The sequence below is a fragment of the Larus michahellis genome, chromosome 1 (assembly GCF_964199755.1).
Source record: "Larus michahellis chromosome 1, bLarMic1.1, whole genome shotgun sequence".
In the NCBI taxonomy this organism is placed as follows: domain Eukaryota; kingdom Metazoa; phylum Chordata; class Aves; order Charadriiformes; family Laridae; genus Larus; species Larus michahellis.
In genome coordinates, this window is record NC_133896.1 from 50,494,673 (window position 1) to 50,520,976 (window position 26,304).

General features: G+C 38.6%; 1 protein-coding gene across 1 annotated transcript in view; it reads right to left on the minus strand.

Annotated features, from left to right (window-relative positions):
* Window positions 1-278: 278 nt before the first annotated feature.
* FGD6 (FYVE, RhoGEF and PH domain containing 6) overlaps window positions 279-26,304 on the minus strand; it is a 74,724-nt gene continuing 48,698 nt past the window's right edge. Inside the window, exons 9-21 of the mRNA XM_074575272.1 lie at window positions 24,452-24,502; window positions 21,903-21,961; window positions 21,722-21,793; window positions 21,155-21,223; window positions 19,401-19,484; window positions 18,144-18,223; window positions 12,955-13,057; window positions 12,292-12,438; window positions 11,344-11,446; window positions 9,232-9,359; window positions 8,367-8,495; window positions 5,803-5,951; window positions 279-3,508 (exon numbers count right to left, since the gene is read on the minus strand). Of these exons, the coding sequence (XP_074431373.1) occupies window positions 3,472-3,508; window positions 5,803-5,951; window positions 8,367-8,495; window positions 9,232-9,359; window positions 11,344-11,446; window positions 12,292-12,438; window positions 12,955-13,057; window positions 18,144-18,223; window positions 19,401-19,484; window positions 21,155-21,223; window positions 21,722-21,793; window positions 21,903-21,961; window positions 24,452-24,502 (1,211 nt within the window). The 3' untranslated portion in view covers window positions 279-3,471. The remainder of the gene's footprint in view (window positions 3,509-5,802; window positions 5,952-8,366; window positions 8,496-9,231; window positions 9,360-11,343; window positions 11,447-12,291; window positions 12,439-12,954; window positions 13,058-18,143; window positions 18,224-19,400; window positions 19,485-21,154; window positions 21,224-21,721; window positions 21,794-21,902; window positions 21,962-24,451; window positions 24,503-26,304) is intronic.

Sequence of the window (26,304 nt, forward strand, 5' to 3'; positions counted from 1 at the left end):
GTGCATAGTGTCTTGGCTGACATGAGCAAGACAATTCACTTAAAACTAATGTTTCAGGTGGTCAGATGCAGCAGCAGTGTCAGTCTGTGCACACAGCTTACCTTTTCAGGACGTTTTCTGTTCATAAGGGCAAAACGTAGTAGGAATTTTAAAGCAAGACTGATGTATGCAGGATAATGGCAGCAAATTCTGCCATTTGAGAAATCAATGAATACATGAATTACATAATACATAAACCCCTGAAAATATTAAAAAAAAACCCAAAAAAACAAACAATGCAGACTCAACTAGTGTGAATTTATTTATACAAAAATGGTACATATCCACAGGAATATTTACAACAACTTTAAATTGTTTTCATTTACAAAATAAAGATTCTATTTTTTCATTTTGACAGTACAATATAGGACTGCTCCAAATAAAAGCCTATTTGGATGGTAAATACAGGGGGCAGCAGTTACAGCAAACAAATGCCTCGAATGTGTCTTTCCAAACATCTCTTTACGTTATGATGTAATACACATAACTGAGTAATCGGGTTTGATCACACACAAAATATTTAGTGAAATGTGTTCCACAGCTGCTCAGCTATCCATCTGTTTTAAGTCCTTTGGGCACAAAAATAGTTTTAAGTTAAAGAGAATTCAGGATCCTAGAACGTTTCATTTCTCCAAGATTAAAGACGCTAGAACTAATACTCAATGCTAATGTTTGTCTCGTGCTCTACTAACCAATCTTAAATTATTTATTAACTACAGATTCTTACAAGAAGAGGTAGCCAGGTGTTTAAAAACTTGTGTTCTTTTTTTACTATTTAGTCAAATCAATAAGTGAATGGTAATGAATCAAATTGATGGTAATGAATCAAAACGGGAGGCGAACTGGAGAAATAGGGTAAGTTTGAAAAGCAACCATCTGAAAATGTTATGAAAATGCCTATGGGGTGGGTTCTTCTTAGGGACACCAAGCACTAGTGCTGGAGAGAGAGGAAAAGTATTCAAATATGTTTACAAAGACAATTTATTTCACACAGAATTAAACTGCAATATGTGTACTATTGTTTTTAAGGCTCTGTTCCGACCTATTTCTGCCGCAGAAAGATTTTTTGATTGATCAACTGCTTCTGGAAGAAGTCCTCTGACTTTCACAGAACACTTTAAACTATTTTCTCACTCTACACCAAATCCTTGAGAGGTAGTTAGATGCCACATATGAGGCAGAACTCGGGCACCTTATTCAGTATCTATTTGACTTTTATTGCTCTATTTTGCAGCAGGGAGATCAATATCAAACCATAAATTGAAATTAAATAAGCTTGCTCCTAGCCAAATTTCTGATTCATTTGCCAGTTCATGGCTTTCCATCTTAGTTAGTGTGCTGTCCCTATAAAAAATATTAAGAAGCTCTTGCCTTTGATAATATCAACTGGAAGAGCCACGTTACACCTATGTTACATTGGTATCAGTGTTTTGGATGCAGTAAAAGCCATGCCAGAAATTACCCTGAAGAGACACGCTAATAGCTTACGTGGCTTCAGTCAGCAGCTGGTTTTGAAACTTAAGTAAAAGCCCTTTATATATAACAAGAGAAAAATTTTCACTTAGCTCATTTGCAGTAACATAAAAGAGAATAAAGGCTTTGCTAAGACTCCCACTGAATTTCAAACACTATCTGGTCAAATCTCTAGTGCTCGTGAGGGAAGCCAGATCTACTGCCTTAAGTCCCTGATTCAGAAGGGTTCTCTACTGAAATGCTTGAAGTCAATGAAATTACTTATATACTTAATATTAAGCATTAGTCTTCCAAGCCCGCTACTAACTTAACAGAAGCTCTGGAAAATCAAGCTTCTTCAGAGCTACGTTAGTATCTTAGACCTGATCTTCAGATATTTGAGGGAGTAAGAGAATTTGGGGTTGCACTTTCATTCTTGGCCTTTTTGTGATGACTACTAACTACCCTACCATCTCTTATCTCTGTGAGGCCATAGAATAGCTATTAACATGCATTCAAACTGTTAATTAAAAGGGGATTGCTCTTAATTCTGTTACCACAACTAACTTGATTCAGAGGACTACTGAGAAGTGTTTCATACAGTAAAGATGACTGACTACGCATCGCATCTGACATAAAAATGGCTTCCTTTCAGGTGTTTTTCATAGTTCTAGTTCCATTTATGCTATTACAGTGTTAAAAAATTTTCAGAAGTTAAATAGAATAAATGCACCAGAATCATCAGTAAGTATTTCCTAATGAGGTATACCAACAATTTTCTTAAAGAAAAAAACCTTAAACACCTTAAACACCTAAAACTGAATTGTGTTTTAAAGTGTCAAACAGAACAAATCACAGTGTAAACAAAAGGTATTTCAAAGAATGGTATACATTTCAATGCCACCTGCACTAAAAATGCTGGGTTTTCTTGGTATGGCAATTCCAGTTTAGACATAATATTTAAATATACAATAGTTTAAAATTTTGGGAGAGGGGGGTGCATATATTTGTTTAACGTTCTTTGAACAATAGTTTATACAGTGTTTCATACTGCATACAGAACTAATTTGACACAAAGTTTTGAACCAAATAAGATATTTCATCTTTTCCCTGTATATCAGGAATGTAATTTTTACTCTACTTTAAATTACTACTGGAAACATAAAAGAAAACATATCCTGCAATTGTTTGAAGATATCTTATTTAGTCTCTTTGGCATTTGTAGTACTGAAGATGCTCCAGTGCCTCATCTCTGTAATTGCAAAGTCTGTTTTAAAATATTTTTCCCTTTTCTCTTTTTTAATAATTGAACTGTACTTTGCAATAGCTTCAGTGATACAGAATTTGTTGTCCTGTTGTAATGGACTGGTATGCAAGATTTCAACTGCCATTCAAGGAAAGGAGCAGCAATACCATACAACTTCTCATAAAGGAGTTTACATAGCTAACAAAGATCCAAAACCTTTGAAATTCCTATTCTGATCTGTTCTTGCTAAATTGCAAAGTGAGCATCAGCAACTCAGGACCTATACACAAATCACGAGGAACTGTACAATTGCAACAGATTTGGGTTTTTTTGTTTGTTGGTTGTTTTTTTGTTTTGTTTTTGTTTTTTGTTTTTGTTTTTTTTTGTTTTTTTTTTTAAAAAAGCACAAACTTTAGGAATATGTTGACCAACCACCTGCCATTCTGAAGACATGGGCACTTTCGACCTCATTGCAGACCTCACAAATAATTTTGACCATTAAAGTAAACATTGGAATTTAATAAATAACACATTTTGTATCAACACAGAAATACACACAATTCTTTAAAAAAATATTACCTTATACTAAAAATGCACCAACTCCTAATTCTGACAAATATACAATTTTGCGTAGGTTGAGACGGCAGGACTCCGTTTCTTTGAACAGCTGCTGTGCTCTGTTTTACCACCATCCTTGGGCATTCTTTAAACTTGCCGACACGATGCTGACACTGCTATAATATGGTGCCTTCTTGAAAAGCTTCTATCCACCTATTAGAAAATTAAACACTGTTAGGAAGTTGCTGGTAAAGGTATAAACCACAGTGCTGTGGAATGGTGCCTTTGCATGACGGCAGAACTTCCCTGTTTTCACATACACAATATGTGCTACTACTGAATCACGTATTAACAGATACCCTCCATATTTTATCTGTGAAAATACAAGTGTGTGTAAAGTGTGTGTGTGGGGGAAGTCCCAAACAGTTGATCCAAGGTGTCTCAAAACTGGAAATTCAAAGTTAATATTCAGATACTTTTACCCCCTATAGCTGTGGGTTTCTGTTTCTCCTTGATTAGGATAAGCGTCCTCACCTTCTCAAGCATGCTGCAAAAATTAATGTTTCTGAAGCACTCCAATGCTACACTGACAAATGCAGTAAAAAATGGAATAATTGTCTTCCAAAGGAGGGTTAAACTCTGTGCATTTGAAGTTAAGGGGCCCACATGCTAATGATTTTTTTTTTCCTGAGTGAAAGTCTTGCAAGAACTGTATGGGACAAAGACTGTAAAATTATCTTTATCATGGAAATTCGAACCTGTCTTAGCATTCACAGGGTATCTAAACGTTAGTCACAGATGTTGGCTCTTCCTTGCCCATAGTGTTTCATTTGGTAACTGTGTGCACGTTCTTTTAATTCAAGCTTTTGGTATGAACATATTCAGCATGTTTAAGGGCTTGTGCCTGTCTGCACAGGCAACTCAAACTTCCATCCCTTACTTTTATAGGGCTCACTGTATTTTCCACCGCCATTCATTAAAAATAACTAAAATGGAATACAAATACAACAAATTCATAAACAGCTGAAGCACTGAACATAGTACTGGACTGACGATTTTGAAGCTCATCAAAAAAGTAAACATCTGTTAAAATTTACTACTGTACTTACACAAATACATCAATTATTTATTTGGCCCTAACAGGAAAACACAGTGTCCACTCAGGAAAACAGGCCAACAACATGTTCTGTGTTTTTTCTTTTAATGCTATCAAACAGCATTTATTCTGGAGGTTCAGCATAAACCACCTAAGGATATTAAATACTTGGAGAAAGCTTGCCATTTAAGGTACTTAATGTTATTCCTAGCCTCAGTAAACTAGAGTATGTCTAATTTCAAGTTTTCCTACTGATGACAAAAGCCATTGTCTGAATAGGAAAACAAATCTATTGAATTCCTTGGATTTTTTTAGTTTTGTTTTATATAGTACAAATGAGGACACAGTGGAAACAAGAGAGTACTATCTTAATTAACAAGGAAACATTTGTGTGCATCTGCAAGACAAAATACGCCCAAAAATTAAATAAAGACTTCCAGATGTTGTGTGTCGAGAAATGTCACTAAGCACGTTCTCAGATGTTCAAAATTTTCAGTAGCTCTGGGTACTTTGTATTTGAGAACATCCCTATTTGCACAAAACTATACCTGCAGCCATTTGAATGCTCAAGTATTAGTAATGGACTAGTTAGCACATGAAATCTATTTTATTAATGTAAAATTCACTTGGGAAAACTGCAGTGAAACCAGTCAGATAAGCTAGGTGTATAGGTTAAGGTAACTTAAAAGTATTGAGTCCATGCTCATTTCTAGTTTACTCCATGATTCACGGCGCAAATGTTTTCTACCGATTAATGACCAAGCTTTCTAGGTTATTTTATATAAAATGCACACAATACATAAATCGATAAATATGACTCCAAACTCAGACACATGAGCAGGACTTGAAATGAAACGGCTTGTTTGAGTGTTCTTTGAATTCAAGCTTTTGGTCTGAACATATTAAGCGTGCCGACGTGCTCAGACACATCTGCACACACACACTTCAAACTTCTGTCCCTCACTTTTTAGGTTTCGCTTTATTTTTACTGCCATATATCCATTAAAAATAACTACAATTTACATCTGGAGATAAAAAAAGGAACACAACTATCAGTAGTTAACTCTTAAAACACATTTTCTGGATTTCTCCAAAGGTAACATTCAATTTTCACATGAGCAGATCGGGGATAGAGGAATGGGCTAGGAAAAAGAATGATTTCTTACTTTATCTTGGACTTTTCCAGTCTCCTACTTTCATTCTTTCGCAGAGGACAGTCTGCTGCTTCATTTAAAGCATTTCAGAAGTCCTAATGAAACCAGGACCTTGTGTTGAATTAATTTAAGTTTTATTTACATATATAATATGCATCTTTTGTTCATATGCCTAATCTGTGAATATTAACATTCATGAGTTCTGGAACATTTTCTAGAAAAACGTAACATAAATTCAAATTCAAATAGTTTCTTACTTTTGAGCTGAATGGGGATCATCTGCTTTGAATATGTAAAATAAAGTGTTTTTGTGCAGTAAATGGAACACTCTAGACTCTGAGTTTTCATCTTTTACTTCACTGACTGTGAATCCAAGTAAAGGCTGGCTCTCCAATGCTGCCACATCCTATTTTACGGGAGGAAAAAAGCGAACAAGACAAAGTTAGAGCTTGTAAGTCATACTAAGGAATGCATTTAGACTTTACTCATGCACCATACCATTGCAACAGATTATACATCAAACAAGTTATTACAAACAGTCATGCACAAAATGCTGCTTTTTATACTCTCCATGCATGAATCAGAGGATAGGAAATAACAAAACCTCATAAACTTCAACATTGCTGTTCCTCTTTTTATTTCCCTGATAACATCTACCTTGTCTTTCACTGTATAATCTCGTTGTTCTGCCTGGTAAGGACTTCTTGTATCAAAAGATTGACTACCACCTGGCAACAGACTAAAGGTCCACCTAGCCCAGTGCTCTCTCCAATAACCTCAGTAGTGAGTTTTCACGTCTTAAAAGTGATATGGGATGCTATAAACTGCACTGAGTATGCTACAAGGAGGAGCTGTGGATGTAACCTATGTTCTCAAGCACTGGAGTCACACTCCAAATGCTTTTTTTTTTGATGGATGAATTTATTTTGCTTTCTGTTGCTGAAAATTAACAGGATAGGGGAAAAAAATGTTGCTGAGTGTTCACAAGTGGTTGGCGAGGAAAGGGTAGCAAGAGATGCTGTACTTTTTTTACCTTCTCTTAATTTAATTTCAAAACCTGGCTAAAAGGGCAACTTTTTCCCTTCTTCATTCATCTCAATTACTGCCTTTCTTTTTATACTATTGTCTTTTAATTAATAAATACAATGCACAGCATTTTTGGAAGGGGGGGGGGGAAATATTTTTCATCCTGTGCAAATTCCAAAGCAGTGTTTTGTAACTAGGCAGGATCCTGCAATGCTCTGGATAGAAGAAATAAACAAATGTACATAAACACTGACACATCAGGTGAAGATTCTGGTAATTGCCTCTACATTGAAACAAGAGTATCTGTGAAAGCAGCATTTCTTGATATTGGAAAACAGTCAAATGAGACTTAGCAATCTGTTTTACTATCTTAGGTCTTTGTACCACCAATAAATGGTCTTTTCACCACTAATCTTTATATCACTTGGAACTAATATACGTAGCTTAAGTGGGGTTTCCTGGCTAAGACAACACTGGACCTTCCCTTGAGAATCTCTACCCAATGTCTGCTGCAATGGCTCATCAAGCTGAAAAATAAGGACGGATATTCTTCAGTTTAAAGAAAATAGGAAAAAGTTAATTTTGTGAATGCGAGTGCAAACTGAAGCTACTCTGGAAGGCTGATATCTCAGAGGAAGCCAAGCAAATGAAAATTTAAGGTGACTGTCACAGACTAATATGCCTTTCTTTACAGTTGCCAAAGTCTCCTTTGCAACCGCCAGAAGAGACACAATGCTCTAAAATATTTTTCAACTCTTTGCAAAAGTAATTGTTTTGCACATAATTATTTAAGATTTTTTTTTTTTTTACTGTTGCCAATGCTGCAGTGGAAATAACATCACAGGTTCTGGAGATAATTCAGAAGTGCTAAAATAAAGGTTGGCACTACAGCAGGAACAACCCAGGAACAAATCTGAGCACAAACCAGGAAATAACTAGAGTGGGGGTGGTGTGGGGGTGAAGAAGGGTAATTCTTTACATGGTCAGGATAGGTTGAGCCTTACATTTTGAAAGAAAGTGAGGGATAGCAATATCCTTAAACAGATGCTTTGGATATTTGACTCTTGAAAGCTATTAGCAAACTATAACATATAATTAAAAAAAAGCAAAACCAAGCAAAAACCAGTGCTACAATACATCCATGTATGTTGCAAAATATTATAAGATGCAATAAAACTACATCCTCAGCACACGCTGGGGTGTGCAAAGCTTTTTTTTATATATATATATATATATATCAGTTAGAGATTATTCCACGTGACAGTAGGACTACACATTCTAAATAAAAAAAGCAAATGCTGTTAGACAAGATGCATTTCTTGTTTTCTACTGCAGCACTATATATTAAATAATAACTCCAGGCTGAAGACGACAGTATGAGGAGGAGTCAAGAGATTTAGTTTGCTCATTTTCCAAGCATTCAAAATACCTTATGGAACTGCAGAACAAAACACTTCGAGATGCTTTTATAATGTTGGCTTTGCCACTAGTCCAGTGTGATGCAGCTAAAGAGACCCCCATGTATTCAACTGACTCAGAACATACCTACAACTGTGCAATGGTGTGCAGTGCAGAGATACTCAAAGCTAGGTCTGGAATCAGAAACAGCATAGCTGTATCAGCGTGTTATGGTACCAAGCTCACTGGGCCTTTTCAAAATACTACATCGCAATCAGATCCATTACTGTAAGGTGATCTAATTTTATAGCTTGTTTCTAGATCATAAAAATAAACAATTTTATTACAAATACAGCATTATCATTGGATATTTGATTTCTAATATGTAGGCTCTTACCTCACTAGCAGCATATGTGTATAGCACCTTATTTTTTATAACAAACCATAGGTGTTTCCATGGTTTCTTACTGCCCTTAGATCTGTGTAGGTAGCCACTCATTGTAGAGTCTTCTGTATTTGCTGAAACCTGAAGTGAAAAAAAAAACCCAACACCCAAGAGTTATGCATCTGTCCAGGTTTTTACAGATGTTTTACAGAAGTTTACAGCTTTTTTAAAACAGATCTCCAGAGCCCTGTCCTGTCAAAGGCTCAAATTCTTCCCAGATCTCAAGTTAATGTTGTTAAGTAACTCAGATGGCTGAAAGAAAAACGATTTTGTCTGCCACCATCTAACTGGTCTGGAGGAGAAGTTTCTGCAGACGCTAAGGGTTGGAACTTAAATTGGGTGCAACAAGACAAGAGAGGGCTGAAACACTGAAGACCACGTACAGCTGGAGAACACGCATTCCTATGTAAGAAGAAAAATTACTTCCTCCCATTCCCAAGACCTCCAGAGTAGGTAGGCAGAGTTTAGCTCTACCTTTCCTAATCACAAGCCAAGGGCTGAGTTGGAGTAGGAGCCTTCTCACTGGCTGTTAGTGTAGAGGTAAATCACAGTTCCTTGAAACACTGGGAGGCAAGAAAGAAATTACAATTCTAACTATCTTTCTGAATCACAGTCTTACAGGTGTTTATGCAGTTTATACACTGCTTCATAGTTCAGGTCCCTGCCTATATAAAACTAAGGCCCAACCTACTGTTACAGGTGAATTTCGACTTTTGATTCTAGAGAAGATGGCTAAAATATGGAATTATTTTTTTCACTATTAATATTGATGATAGAATACCAATGAGGTATTACTTTTGACCAATAAAGCACTTACTTCTTTGAGGGCTGCAGGAATTTTTTTCTGCTTTCTTCCAGAGGGAATACTGTGTAATACTGTAGACAAGGCACTTGATGGAGATTTATGGTTGACTGGGGATCCGGTCTTAGGAGTGCACTGATTATCTAAAATGCATAGGATGAACATATCATGTTCATGTCATAGATGACTAAACACAGGCAATGATTCTTGGACTTTTTTTTCTTAAAAACAGCTGACATTTTTATTCTGCTTACAGTGTTTCAACAATAACACCTAATGACATTAAATTCAGCATTGAATTAACTTCTCAGTATTATCATCAGCACCATGAGTTAGAATCCTCCAAATCACAATCAGACTAAAAAACCCACAAATTCAAAACTAAATGGATCGGTTTTGTTTGTTTTCAAAGTATGTTTTCTTGATGTTGAACCACCTTTGCCCATAAGCAGGGTGAAAATTTAGTCTTAAAAACCACACCAAATTTTTAGACCTGTCCTCTGCAGTTCAGTCTGTACTTTACCTCTGGTCCCCAACTCTCAGTCCTTCAATTCTCTACATCTGTTACCTTCTCAGCTTTTTTCCAGTATGGATGCTGCAGGGCTCCTCTTCAGCCTCATACTATCACACACACACTTCTGGAGATTCCCATCTCCAGAGAACGTGCTGTCTTTTTCCACTGCCACAGGCAGTTCCTTCATCTCTCTTGGAAGACTTCTCCAACACTTCACTCCTTTAAAACCCGATTTTCTAGCAACACCCACCACTGTTTTACAGCCCAGCCTGGAATGAGTAGCTTCATTAAGGCTACTTCTAGAGTTGTCCCTGAACATAATGGGGCTCTGAAGTAATGAGCAGAGGAGGAGTGTAACTGGATTGCCAGCTGTACCGTGCCCGCTCTGCAGCTCTTTTCCCAGCTAAAAGCGCTCGCAATTGCCTGCAGCGCAGCAGCCTCTAGTGCCCAAGGCAGAGGCCTGCAGGTGGTCCAGACAATCCGCTTCCTCCAGCATTGCAGGTTCCCTCCGCCACTTCAAGGGCTGTCGAGGCCGCTTTCCGCTTCCCCATGACAAACGTCACCCCCAGCACGCTGGAAGCCATAGCTTGATTATTTCACCGGGGCACCACAGACTTCCTGATACCTCAGAGAGCTTGTGTCAAACTGGCGCCTCTGCCAGAGGGAAGGGCAGCAGATTCAGTCCCTGCTTAGGGCTCGTTTGTGTATTTTATACTAGAGTCTTTGGACTCTAGTCCAAATTCAGAGCAAGTCTTGTGAGATGGGACTGGATTCCCATCTCACTGGGAGGTGCCTCCATTGATTTTACTTTTGTTTCTGCGTAATGATATAAAGCTCCTTCAAAGAGACGGGTTTGAGTTCTCTCAGGATGAGAAGGAAACTGACCCTGGACCTTCTCTCTAAGCAAATGTTATTACCACTAGGCTACCTAATCCTTGCTTGTCAGCAGGCATCAGTAGTACCACATTCTCCGAAGCGTTTCAATGAAAATAGCTCTAGCTGTGGTGTTTCACTTTGAAATCCATGTTGACAGCGTGCAGTAGGCAATGGTTAGGAGTTTGCCCTCAGAAATAAGGTACAGATATGCCAACTTCATGAATTCCAGATGAGCCGAGGCTTGAGGCTGAAGAGATTCAGCTTCGGTAAGATGAAGGCCTACATATTTATAGAGCCCCAGAACTTCAGCTATCTCAGCAGCTTAGCGGACAAAAACGAAGTTTACAGGCATACAAGTTACAGAGAGTAAAAATACACGTGAACCCACTGGGAGGTCACGATAAGCTGCAGGGACTTTAATGTATGCTTGTACCCTGTGACGCATGAAAAGCAACGTAACACTACTTATCTCAAAAAGAGAGCAGCATAAGCTACATGTCATTATCGTAGGGAAGTGCACGCATGTTTCTGGAAGGAAGAGCCAATGTATTGCAAATTCACTTCCTAGCTTACTCCGCAGAGACTTGTTTGGGTTCTTACAACCTCAGATGCCTATCGCTCTTCAAGCACTAGCAGAGTTAGGCACTTGAACCCAGCAGTAAAGATGAGGCACAGGCATACCATGTTAAGTAAGGGCCACAAAAGTAAGACAGATAGTTTGTGCAGATTTTCTTTACCTTGTTTCTGTAGCTCCCTGAAGCAATGATCACATACTCTTGCTGGCTGGTTTTTCATATAGTCTAAACCATGTTTATTTGATGAACAAGCCTGACAGACAATCTGGAAACAGATAAAAGCATTATTGTACACGATGTGCACCTGTAAGTCACCAAATGCTCAAAGATGTTCACTTCAGTACTGTTAAGCCCCTAACAGAACCTGAAATAGGCACTGTTTTAGATTGAAAATGGTTTAAGGCCTTGGCTTTTCCTTATGTCCTTATGTTCAACATGCTGCTCTTTCCTCCTCTAAATGACAAAAAATTAAATAGAAAAAAAATCACTGAATACACAAGTCAATAAGTCAACATTAACAATCCACGAAAAGCAGAACAAGTGTATTGTGTTACTGAACTGTTTAAATCATAAGCTTTTAAAGAAATAATTAAAAATAGTCATTGCTCTCTTGTCAATTTCTCCATAACACAGATGTCTCAAGTGGATTGATTTCTATATTCTCACTTCATTAAAACAAGAAAAAGAAAGGTTTATTAGATATACCTTTTGTAAATGTTAATTATAAAATAATTTTGGTACTAACTTAAAACCAAAATCATTATTATCTTACAAAAATTCATGAGGTAGATGTTTTCCTCATTCCAGCTAACATTCTTTGTTTGTACTATATAATTGTAGAAGCAGAAGAGAACCATAAATAGTACTCCAAAATGCAAAATAAGAGACATGTAAAGGGTTAAAAGGTTGAACACTGGTCTGTCATCACACCTTACTCAAAAAAACCCAAAAAACCCCAACAACCCAACATGTTGTTTTTAATCCAGATAATTGTGTCATAGTACAGTGTTCCATTAAAACAGATGGGGTGGTACAATCAGGCTCCATCTGTGTTTGTCACACAAGGAACCTGAATGACTAACGGAAGAGGTAGTCACAAAATCACCCAACCTTTCCGCATGCCCTGCAGTGATGCCTTCTCCACGTCAACGTGAATTCACTTGTACAGATCATACACATAGTGGCTCTAGTATCAGGGATCCAGATGGGAGCCTTTGATCCCAGCGGACTGTCTTCTTCCTGTTTCTCTGGATCTGCCTGAGAGAATATAGGCAGAAGTCCATTACATTCAGTGACGAGAAATAAGATTAATATTTATCAGTGATTATAGGCTACCTCTAATCATATTGGAAAGCCTTCTCTGATAAACTGCCATGGTCTTAAATGTTATCTACTGTTTCATCAGTGACCATTATAATGCAAGCCTGAAGACAGAGCTGCATTTAATTAGTTCAAACAGACTGTGACTACCGAGCTTCACCAGCCTATTTTTATCAATAGCTGCTATATTTTAAAATCTTTTCATTTTGTCTTTCTGTTTGCAAGATTACCGAGAGAATCGAGAAAGCTGGTTTGGGTTTTTTGGAAGAAAACAATCTTAAATTTATGAAGTACATAACATTATGAAATATGATTCTGTTCTATGATCTGTTCGCTTATCATTTACCACCCTGTTTTATTATTCATCGTGGAGCGCTTCTTGTTTCTCTAAACAACTGCAAAGAAACTTTATATTTAAAAAGGGAACAAGCCCACAATAATGGTGTGATATACCTCTTCAAGACTTTTGCTAGGATTAAATGTGATTCTCTTTTTCGTATATTCTTCAATTGACTTGGAGATAGCTTCTAACCACTCATCTCTTTCTGTAGCAGAACTGTTGAGAATGGAAAAAAAAAGTCCATTTATTATTTCAACATTTAAAACTAAGAAGCAAGTGTTATTAGAATTCCATTGATTTAACTCTCTTGCAATTTCAGTTTTATAGTCCGTCTTCAGTTCCTAGTGAAACTGGCATTATTTTTTTAACTGCCTGCATGGTGTCAGTCATTTGTGTTGATTAATACTAAAAAAGATTTCTGTGTCTGTTGTTATAAAGTGGATTCCCTCCCTCCCTTTCCTCCTTCCAAAATGCCCTGCGATTGTTTCAAGGCTTGCATTGAAGGGTGTCATTTCTTCGCTTGCTCCCTAGACCCTTGAATAGCTTGAGTAACACTGCTGTAAATGGTGCTCCCAGAACAAAGGCATGGGACCTCCCTCTTGAGAAGGACCCTGAAATTCCAGCAAGCCTTTTTTTCCCCACTTTGTTCTCTCTCAGGGTGCAGTTTGTTATACCCAACCCTGTGAAACCCCGACCTTCTGTCAGAAAAACACCCTGTCTCTTCCCCAGCCTTGTCCTCCTGACTGTTGGCTCCTACCAGGTTGCGCTGCTTTGAAATAATTCTTGTTTTCCAATTTTTTCCATTGGATAAGCTAACCCAAAGAGATAAACAGATGAGCTTACTGCGTATCTCTTTATCCCAGAGCTGGTGGATCACTCATCCAGTCTAAGGAAAGCGTTAGGCTGAAGTGGCATGGCACGGGGGCAGGGAGAACAAGGAATGCCTGGCACGGCGGGAGCCTGCAGCGACGCTGGATTACGTGCAATGCCAAAAGCACTTCCTGAGGCTACGGGCTCACCGCTACTTTCATCTAATATAAATCCACGCTGCTGCTGACACCAAGGGCAGCCTACTAGGCTCCCTCTCAGCCACTAGGTCTTTTCTGCCTTGTGCCAGAACACACACGGCTACGCAGTGGGCTGTAAGTGCCGTGAGCTGGACTGGGAAAGAAATCTGTATTAAAGCAAGCCATTGACCTGCCCTTCCTCAGGATCAATTTACCGACTGGGTTCATCACGCAGATGAACAGCTACTTGTGCAGCAGCATGGAGGGTGCTCTGAAGAAGGAAGAAGGAGTTTTGTGGCAGAGGAACACCTAGATAGCTTGTTTAAGATGCCACGCCGGCTTAAAAAGGGCTTTGAAAATTTAAACCAGTATCTACTAATTTTTTTTATTGTCCACTTCTTAAATAGTATCGAAAAAATTATTTTTTTTTTTTAAACTGATCAATTCAACATGATGAATATATAAAAAGGTAAGTTAGGTAAGAGGAAAACAATGATTTACACAAATTAGGTGTGCAACAGCACAGGCTTCTGTGGGTGAATTTGGAAGCTTTGATCATCTTTGAACCTTTAAGGAAAGTACTTTGAGCCGGGGTTTTGAACTGGCTGAAACTGAGTACTATACCGAGTCAGAGGGGACAAATCCAATAAGGTAAACTTGGGGGAAGTCTGTGAGGTATAGGGGAAAAAAAAGATTTTGTTGCACACAGCAACAAAATCAGAACAAAAGGAGAGGAAATAAGATACAAGCAAGGGCAAAGCAATATATTACTGTCTGTCCCAATATCTCACACTCTGACTGGAACATTTTGTTCAGTTTATTTACCTTTGCCTCCTCCTCTGTTAAGAACTGTTCTGCATTAGCTATATAACATTCATAACTCTAATCAACTCCTTTGTTTTTTTCAAAATCTGGTTACATTTAATTAGGTTCTTAAAGCTATATTAAATAATTAAGTTTAAAGTTGGCACAGTTTTTGGAGATTAAGCGTCCCCCATCATGTGGGGATTACTACGTATAGGGCTGCTCGCACAACGAGCTACACGGCTTACACCCTAATATTTCACCAGGGAGCTCACGCTTGGTAGGTTTGCTAGTGCTAGCCTTTAGGGCTGTTTACAGTCCTGCAGAACTTCAGAGCAAAGGCGGTGCCATCGGCAACTGAACTGATGTAATGGTTTGCTGCGGCAAAAGAGGCAGCGATTCTTCTGCTGTCACTGCCAGCCCTCCCTCCCCCACAGCTGCACAGCCCCGACACCTCCCTCGCTGCAGGTCCAGTATCTCTTGCATCCTTCCAAATGTCATTTTGTTTACTAAAATTGCAGGGGTTTCTTAGTTTTGTGTTGTGGGTTTTTTTTAAATTACTATTATTATTATTTATTTACTTATTTACGATTTAACAAAACAGTATGAAACTTTAAATGGACTGCAGAGAGCCCCAGCAATTGTTACTACTGGCAAACGTGTGTACTAGGAGCACACGTCGCAGCTGCCCAATGGAGTAAGCAGCTCGGTGGTCCCAGGAGGGCACGCAGAATTATACCCCTCTTGTTTCCAGGATCGCAGCCTTAGGGCACCTCTCCCTGCTGAGCTAGTCTTGCATGAGGCATCCTTACGTCGCTAGCCTTACTGAGGGGGACGGGGCCAGCTGGCCTCAGACCACGTCAGGCTGGCACAACTATTGTTTTCAGGGACGAAGCTTTACTTCTGCACAGTGCAGATGTGCTAACTTGTTTCTCTGATTAAGAGATTTCTAGTACAATACCGCATTGTACCACGTAAAACAATACACATTCCCACAGATATCCCGGGGAAACTGAAACCTCAACCACGACTAGATAACGCGGAATACTAATGCAGTCAGTAAAACTAAACCTGAAGTGACAAAGACTCTTGTCTAGGCATTAATCTATACTTCTGTTATTAACGGGCTTACAGTTTAATACTAGCAATTTTTCACCAGCTTAATTGCTCCCCTCCTCAGCTCTGCCCCCAGGAGCATTTCAGAATCTCTTCTTTAGTGTGCACTCCGCATAACGCTTATTATTTGAAAAAGCACAGAGGTGAAATTTGTCTCTGATGTATGTAAGATTAATTTGGACAGTTTTGGAATTGAGGTTTTTACCACACAGGAGCCAGGAAGCTGTTAGAATGCGGCATCATCAAAAGGAAGATACTGTCTGTATTGACGAGACACTGATTCTCTTCACATCCAGGTTATTTATCAATATAATTAATTGGGGGAAAAAAACGTATGCCAGCACCTATTGCTGCAACTTTTTCACTTGTTTCCCTCCTACATCATCACAGACACAAGCCTCACTTACAGACAGATAACAACCTGAAAATCCTCATTCACACCCGGGGCCCCCAGCACCTCCTTCATCCCAAGCAAATGGGATGTCTCTGTCTGTCACTGTTGTGTAACTTAGGGCTCTTGCACACAGTTTCCAGAAAGTATAAAAATAACGGAGCCGAACGCTCTCCAAAGATGCAACATCAACAACACTAAAAAAGAAAGAGCAAATCAGAGCAGCTTTAGTTGGTAATGTGAGGGAATACCAGCAAATTTCAAGGTCAAGACAAAAAAGCATGTCACTAACTCTGCCCAATTTGATGAAAATGTTATATATAGGGGTTTTCCCCTATGGACCAACATGTGTTTCACAGGAGCTCATTTTAATCTACCACTTAATCAGTTCCTCAAAAAGACAAGTCTGTCCTGTTTTGTGGAAAATAGGTAGGTTGTATTTCAAGATGATAATCTTTTCACAAGCTCCAAAGATTTTTTACAATTTTTTAAAATGACTGAATTAAAATTGAAATGCTGTTTCAAGTCAAGCAGAGATAAATGCACATTGCCTACTGCAATCTCATAAATGTCTTCATGTATCTGTGTGACACCCAGTCACCGAGGCACCTCAGCAGCACGGACCTGCTCATATTATACTGGAGCAGAATCATCCCCTGAACTGCGAAAGGCATCTTTTTTTTCCCCAATGTGCAAAAAAACAGTAAGAAACATTTAATGTTGAAAAAAATACAAAAATACTCCTTTCAAGTCTGTTGTTATAAATAACTACTGCTCAGACAATTGAGCTACTTCCTTTGGCTACTCTGACGAGGCTAACCTTGGTTTACCCCTCAGCTAGAGATACTGCTATCTCTGTGCAGACATCCTCATGTCGGTATTTACAAGGTCACATAAAAAGAAGCAGCCTGCCCTTACTCAGCTTTGCTAAACAAAAGAGAAAACATGTCTTTCTGCGTTGGTATCAGCACTGTCACAAATGTCAGAACGTGTAAAACTCCAACTCAAACGCAGTAAAAACAACAATCCACAAAACCAGGTTTTTGCTAAAGGCATTTTGGTCAAGGCAGATCAGAGCTGCTCTGGTTTAGTGGTCACATACCCTTTTGCTGCCACAGGGAGAATTTGGCTTTCTGGTAAAGACAAGCACCATTCCAGTAATTGCTGCCATTTCCATAATTTCAGGTTCACTGAGATCCCTTTCTTGTTTCAATTATACTGCTATTTTAGCTAGAAGACCAGAATGACTTCTTCCAATTTATATTAGTTACCAATAATAATATCAAAATTTATTGTCATATATGCTTCATATCCTGTCCTGTTAATGCACTGACAGAGCGTATCAGTAACTTTGGAAAAACGAAAAAATAGTGAAAAGCAAAGCCTAAAACTAACTGAACGGAAACAATTTTAATTCTTGTTCCTCTCAAGAAAGGGCAGCAAGAGAATAATTTTTCAATTTACTTAGAGTTTCTGAAGGTGTAGCTAAGCTGAAAAGGAGGAACCAAGCAAGAGTTTTATTCGCTCTGATTAACAGTTAACTGTCTTGAGGACAGCAGAATCCCTACCAGCTGCAGCCTTAAGCCCAAATTGCTCAAATACCAGCCACATTTACTCTAGCCTTTGTGCTTCTATTCATCACCTCACAGTGGGCAGTCTTCCTTACAAGTCAGGGTGAACTGTATTAGAGACTACAAATTCGTCTCCTATCTATGAAACTTATTACCCCTGACCAGGCTTCCCTTCTGCCGGTTATTTAAAAATAAACTTAAATTTTCAAAATCGGATTTTGAATGTGAACAAAAGTAAACTAGAACAAAGCCTACCTTATTTCCAGACACCCATCTGTCACTCCCTCTATTCTGTAATTCCTCTAGCCAAGGGTAACTTTTCATTACGTAAATGCAACATAAGCTATAAAAAACTTAAGTGGCCTGTTTGAAACCACACGGTTTTAAAATCATTATTCAACTGTAAGACTTACCTTGCTGAAAGAATGAAGGATCGCTCTACGCTTTCAATGTTCAGTTCATTCTGATACGCTTCCTGGGTTGGCTTTTTAACCTTCAGGGAGAAAAAAATTTATATTGAAACTGAAATGGTACTTTTATAGTTGCTTTAGTTTTACTTACTATAAAATCTCTTACGTTTTTACTGCAGAAGGTTACGCTGGAAAGAAAAACCTCTAAAGCAGGAAATCATACACCAATCCAGAGTGCCCAGCTACAGGAAGATCACCTGGCAGCCCACCATTTTATTTCACTGTGGCCCCATGCAAACACTGGAGACATCCAGGGGACTGAAGCTGAAAAGCTGTCAGACACCTCCTGCTGTGCTTCAACATGCCCAGGCCCATTGCCCTCCAAGCACCTCTTGCAATTAGGCAAAAAAAGGCACTGCTGCTGCTGCAGGACAACATGTAGCCCACAGTGTACCCCAGAGTGGGCACCTGCCCCATACCCCCAAGGGCTGAATCACCCTGCTGATCCTTCTGAGCTACCAAGTTTCAAACATAAGGAGGTTTAGAAGTTAAGAGTGGTTTTGAGCCACCACGAGACATCTGCTGGCACAAGAGATTTTGCAGCTCTGCCTGTGAAAGCTTGGAGCTGGGCGCCAGATCTGCACTGCAGCTGGATTTGTGCTCTTCTCTGACAGGACCAGAGACAAGTTACTCAATTCCCAAGGCAACAGTTCGTTGTTCCCACCGACTGTCATGTCAGAGACCGAGTCAATACATGGCATGCATGTCCCTTATCACTACCCAGAGGGGCTGAGGGTTTAACTTTGATGCTTTTCACAAAGACTCAGAAACAAAAGCCGTATCTTCCCCCACAGTTAGCAGATCTCTATAAACCATAGAGATTTGATCCATCAAAAGCTTATCAGGCAGAGATGCCTAATCTCTGGGTGTGGTCAATAAAAAGCATCTACAAGGCAAGAGTGAGGCATTCTAAACAAAATACAATACAAAAAATAATCAGTAGGCAGGCTATTTCAGAGCAGGCCAATACTGGATGAAATGCAGGTGAGATGATCCTGTGGCAACAGAGTCTTTTAGGGAAACTTAGGCAGCAAATCCCACAGATGATATTATGCAAGAAAGGTTAAGCCTGTAGGATACCTCTGTAACACAAGCATCTTTAATATCTGTTTCCAATGATAAACATAGTTGTGCTATGAAAATTTGAAGGCCTGAGTTTAAATAGGTTTGGAGAAAGACTCATTTTAACAAGTGACTCACCTTCATTCCAGCCAACGACAGCATATTGTTGAGTTTATACATCCCTGACTGAACTGGAGTCGTGTACAACAAGGCATCATTGAACTGTAACATAGAAGCAATGCTTTTTAATGACTAATGACTGTTTAGAGACAGATAATTTCAGATGCATTTTAGTGGAAGTACAGAACTGAGATCAACTGTCCGGAAAGGCATCTTCTACTTCCTATTATTCCACTTAGGCCACAAGAAACATTTTCATGTATGAATTTAGATAACAATAGGTGTCTATTTATATCTTCCTTGTGTAAATATACATTTAGCACACCAGTAAACAGTCCGCGGATGTCAAAGAACAGGCTGTCAAAAAGGACAAAAATGTTTCTCGTGTACGCAGCTATATTGTTTAACAAACTATTTTAAAAGGATATTAGAATTAACCATTCAAACAAAACAAAACATTCCAGAAACTCACAAGATAGCAGAATTAAGATTAGCAGTTTATGATTATAAGGACAAACTTATCCATATGTACCATGCAAATTTTACCAGCTTATGTGTGCATCTACTGTTTATTTCCTGTTCTACCAGACCTGGCTTCATTCAGTGCACTTACTGAATTTAAGATTATTTTTTTTTATATTCTGTGTTGTTCAACACATGGATCCAAACTTCATTTACTGCACGTAAGCACAGACTAGAAAACTGAATTGTCCCATGAGTTTTTGCTATGCGGTTCTTTGCAAAATAACCAAGTGCTTCATGAGCCTTACTAAATCTTCACAACATGATCAATGGAAAAATCACTGCTTAAGTGTCTAAAGGTATAAACACTAGCCTGCACCTTTTAGATCTAAAAAAGAAAAGAAAAAAAACCAAACCACCAACCCAAAAAACAAAAAGAAAGAAAATCTGAGCTAGAGACACTAAAATTAGCAACATCTGATTTGGGAAGTCAAGCTTGAGACAGCACCAGATTCAGATTATTACCTTAACTGATATCATTTGCAGTTATCTCAGTGCTTTATACGCTACAAAGTCATCTCCAGAGCATAAGACAGGCACTTGCAAGCTTAGAATACATACATAGGGAAATATTTACTACAGTAACTACAGTACTAAAAGACTATAGTAACTAAAAGACAGATTTCAGCCAGGACTGGGGACCAATAATGCCACAAATTACTCAGGGCAACAGTTGCTTTACTGTCTAAATAGAAGAGATAAACAAAAGGCTCAAGTGGAAACAGGAACTTCAGAGATGCACAGAAGTTCCAAAACCAAACACAACAGAGACAGGAAGAGAACCCAGCATTTAACTTCCAGCCCAGTGCTCCGCTCAGGATGCAGGAGGGCTTGGACAGGGGAAGGAGAGGAGGGGGAAGGAGGGAGGGAGGGAGGGAGAGAGAGGAGGATGCAAGAGCAGCAGCGGAGCTGTAGGTTTTAAGATCTGGTACGGCGAAGTGGGATGGAATGACTGTTTTAGTTTTTGTGCTACTACAGATAATGTCTTCTCATAAAAGTGCTCAAATTTTAAAGTACGCGTTGTTCAAAACAGTACATTTCAGTGTGAAATGGTTAAATGGTTTTCTATTAAAATTAGTGCATGTGCAACAGATGATCTCTCTAAATTAGAAATGAGCAAGCCAAACAGCATCAACTTGTCATTTTTTCCACTATCTGAAGTTATTAATTACTTACATTTGTGGTGTAATGTTTTGACCACTTAAAATTACACTAGTGTTAGGTACACAGCAAGATACACAGCATCTTACCAGAAAAAACATTCGTGGCTGCATGACCTTCCGGGACAGCTTCATCAGTGTTCCCTCTTTCAGAAAGACCTAGCAAATTAAAACAAGCAATTCAAAACTTAGCTTTTCAGGGCACAAGCCGTACAAATAAGCTGACCTTTTCATCATCATCATCATCATTATTACTACTACACTTGAAGTGCTGCAGAAGTTTGGGGACTCAACGTTCCCTTTCTGAGAAAGGCTGTTCATCCTTAGGTTTCTCTGAAAGTGAGTGTGAATGGCTGTATTACAGTTTTCCATGCTGCACTTGAAACCATGACAAATACAAGGTTAAGCTTGAGGAAAAAAAATCTGCCTGCGAGATCTGGCAAGGAATCATATTCTAGAAATCATAAGTTTTCATCAGATAAACGTCTAAACACCCCCCCACACACACACGGAGTGGCAGTATTCATTTGACTGTTAGGACCAAATAATTAAGAGATGGACCATTTTTCTTCTCAGTATATGCCAGCTTCAGTCACTTGCATATCATCTGTGCTGCACTTTCACTGCAATCTGTTGAATGCCTTCTGGAGGACCTACCCTTCCTGGCTGCACGATCTCATGGTGTCCATTTAAACTGTACTGAATCTGCATGAGTTTCTGGAAGTTATCCTACAGGGAGAAAAAGCAAAAGGTGAGTAATTGCCCTTAAAAAAAAAAAAAAAAAAAAAAAAGAGAGAAAAAGCTTTACTCGACCATCTTTGTAAGTCAAAATACTTACTCCCTGCTTCATGATGTCATTGGCGTGGTTTGCAACTTCTATGACAACAGCTAGAGCATCTGAAGAATGAAGAAATGACGCTTTGGTTATACAGACTAGTTGGCATTGGTGTGACGTAAAGCACAGATACAATATTGCCCTTCCGCATCACGCCAAGATTCAAGGACCTGATAGCACAGTCATTGCATTCAGGAGCACTTCCCATAGATCCCAGAGTCTTTGGAACATGGTTTAATAAGCGTGCCCTAGAAAGTCACTGCTTCAAACAACAGTCAGTCATTTCTTACAGCTAATCAAAACAGTCCGCAAGCAAAATTAAATTGTAATTTTCCACACAAAGAATTACTTTAATTTCAATGTCTCTACTTACAGCAGAAAAGTTAACATTTTAAGTGAGACTATGTAGAGATTAAGTTTTTTCCATTTTACACAACTTTACAGTCATGGAAGACTACCTAGAAAAATCACCCAAATCTTTGTGATTTCTTTCTTCTGCCTTTAGTTTTGCTGCACTTCAAGATAACAATATAAAGTTCAAATTTCTAAATTTCAAACTTTTTAATACCAGAAAAAAAAAACCCTCTGAAAGAGAAGAGTTATCAAAGACAAGGGATTTTATTAAGTACTGATATTTAATAACTAGCAACTCGACTGTAATATATACTAAGGTATAACTGCAAAAAGGGGTTACATAAAAGGATTATGTAAATTACTGAACAGTGAGTGTACATGAGACAGAACCCATCCAAGGATCTTATCCAAAAACCTGTAATTCACTTAAGTAGGAAAAAAAAAAAAAAAGACTCATTTAATTGAAAGCTAGAACAACTGCTCTGATAAAATGTAGTCTCTGAAGCATTTAGCGCCTTCTGAGTAACTGAAGTGCAGTCAGGCACTTCAGATAAAGGAACTACATTTGCTTAAAAGTCCACAGAGATGCCTACCAAACCATGTAACACCAAAGCCTTGGGGTTTTTTTTCCAGGTAGTAATTAGAATATTAGTACTATAGAATATATACGCTTCCCTTGCAGTTGAGTTCATATTCAGAAAGACAGCATGTTAAAAGACACAGCTTTCTGAAGTGAAAGGTTCAGGTGGTCATGAAGCCATATAAGAAACTAAACTGAGGTGTGAACAAAGAGCTTCTTCCAAGTCAATCGAAGGAGAATTTTTGTTCAAGATTTTCATGAACCAAGGCAATGCAAGCACAGGAGTCAAAGAGTTAACTTTGCACTTGATCAGACTTTAAGTTTAGATATAGATGTCATGATGTCAACTGAGCCTGCTGAAAAATAGCTGGTGCTCTCCTACTAGGAACTGTTGGAGCTGCTCCAGGCAAAACACTCCCCAGCTCCCATCTGCTTGAAAGAAAATGATGGGAAATTCAGCTCAATCCATGAGACAGGAATGAGTACCTGAATTTTTTGTTATACTTTGCTTCATCTGTCAGCTATTATATTTATTAAAAACTAAAAATTTTACTCATTGACTTCAACAAAGATTGAAGACTGTTAGAGAAAATTTGCTGGTTATTAAGGGAAAATTCCAGGATCTCAGGGCTACTTATACAGCCAAGACTAAGCAAATCTAAACAACAACATAAAATAATCTATAGGGTCAAAGTCCATAAACAAAGTGGTTTTTGGCAGGGAAGAGCATTCCATTTCTTATACCACTTAGCCGGAGTAATGTATTCAAATGAAGGTCATCAGGAAGAATTGTGTTCTTTGGGGTTATTTTCCAATAATACTAACCATAACCAACTCTAGTCTTGCACAAACCTAGGGCTTGCACAAATGTCACTAAAGAGACTGAAATAAGTGACAGGGGCTCACGCAAATGAAATGGAAACGTGAACTAGGAGCATTTTTAGTACTGCTCCTGAGGCCCACACATGGAAGAAGGAAATAGTCTGAATGTGCATTGCATTGCTACACTTGAGTTAAACCAGCTTAATCCCAAACTACCATGAAACGTAGTCCTGTCCACTTCCATCACCAACCATTCCTTCTCATTTCCTTGCATCTCCTTTCCCCCCATATGCAGGCAAAGTTGTGGAAGTCACTTGTGTTTGTGCAACATGTGACAAGTCAAACTGTAGAACTCCTCACGTTAAATATAACCCAGAGCAGCTCCTTGATCTTATGCACTTCCACCACACAAACGCTTGTCCTGGCACAAAGAGAGAGGAGGCGGCCAGAAAGGCTCATAGCGGGGGGAGAGCAGCCGGTAGACCAGACTGCCTATCATGAAAGGTCTACAGATGCAAAGATTGTCTCTCTCAATAGCAGTGCCCAAAATATCTGCTTAAGCTGCCTGTGCAACTTCACTCTTATCTCTTCATTTCAACTCAAGGGTGAGCTGACACCACTGTAAGCTCCAAACATTTTTGAAATACAAGCTTGCAATCTTTCAGTATCTCTGCTGAGAAACTTAGAACTAACTAGAAAACGTTTCTATTACTGAGCATTTTGCATGCATTTAAAATTTAGAAACATTATCGTATGTATGTAAGATGTTATTTCTTTAATCTAAAGAGACATTTACCTTGAGTATCCCTATAGTCTGCAGATTCTTCCACAAGATTCTTTAAATAATCTGTATAAAGAAAAAAATAATACTGAGATAGTTTTGTTAAAGAAATAAACAGCACCAGAAAGTAGTAAAAACAACCTTTTTCCTGGAAATCTGCTTTTCAGTCAGACCTATGCCACAGTGATCAGCTACTTAATCTTTTAAGTCTGTCACAGTAGTCACATAAGGAAAACTAGCTTTTCCATAATGAAAGTATATCATCTCTTGCTCAGAGAAGATTATTGAAGCAGCGCCCTTCTCCAAAGACAAATGATACTCTGTATGTATTATTCCAGAATAAAACAAGCAACTGAAAAATAACTACACACTTGCAATCTTTTACTTTGAAGCTGATGCAAAAAATTTTGAAGATCACAGAAATTTTCCTGAGCACCTAACTTGTCTATAGGAGCTAAGAAAAGAGTGTTCCATTACAGAAGATCTGATTATGATTAGTATTTTTCAATCATAAAAGTATTATACCTCTCCTTCACCGTTCAAATAGGCACTTTTGGTTTTCAATTATAAATTTAGTTCCTCAACCAGGAGATGGCACCCTCAATCCATTAAAGTCTTGGTAGTTTTAAAATCTATTTTACTCAGCTAAAATTAACTCTAAATGTATGACTATACAAGAAAACATCCCCCTCGAGTTTCCATTGCCTGGTCTAGTGTCCAGTTCACCAAAAAGTACAATATCCTGTCAAAGATTAATATATATCCTCAGTAAAAGGTCAACCATCTATTCTCCACAATTTTGAACTGCTTAAAATGGAAAGAAACAAAATAATAAACTTTCAAAGAAATATAGATGGTAGATTGATAATATCAACAAATACTGATTTATAATTACCTTTAAATGAGGTATTAAGATTCTAGCAGATCTACAGAAAAGTAATCATATGTGATCTAGCAAGCATTCAATTTTAGCTTTGTGGTTGTACAAGTTTCATGTAGGAGTGAAATAATTCAACTCCCATATGCTTGCCCTACCCAGATTCATCCTTTTACTCAAGAGGAATCAGGAGCCAATTGTTCCTGCCTTCATAGGATGTCTTGCTTCATACATGCCCCTTGGAGACCGCTCAGTGTATTATAATCTTTTCCTTATGCAAAAATAAAAGGGAATTATGAAACACGTTTCTCCAGTAGAAATGCTACAAAGAGTGAGAAATAGTGTCACAGTTAATGAAAGCTTTGAGAAAAACAGAACTACAGGAAGAGAAGTATTTGGCACTGAAATTTTATTTCTTGGCAAAGACCTAAGGGAGGGTCCAAGAGAGAAGCATGAAGAGCAGGTTGGGGTGAAGGAAGAGGAACTGGATGGGGTCTCCTGCAGGGAAGTGGGGAGGGAGCAATGGGAGGTCTGGCTGGGCCACAGGAACACCCGCAGCTTTCTGCTCTCCTCAAAGTTTTGTCTGATCATTATCAGGCATTGGTCAATGTATGATCTTTTAAGACAAGTCTGTCATGGCACCAAAACCTCTCTAGCTACACTCCGTAAATATTGCATCCTTCATATCCCTCAAGATCTTGTGCTATAGTGGCTACCAGATGTGCCAGCATAATATTTAGGTGGATACATATTCCATTAAAAGCAAAGTTCATCTTGCTTCACCTCGGGTTATACTGGTAAGAAGCTGGGGGGGGGGAATCAACAGGAGGTATTTTGAAAGGAACTGAGAAGAGTTCACATGGGTTTTAACTTGGTTTAACCTGGAGGAACCTGTCACACACCTGACACCAGCTGCCCTCCCTGCCGACGGGACGGGTGCTCTCTCATGTAGGAGCTGTGCCATACTGCCCAGGCAGAGCAGTCTTGGGAC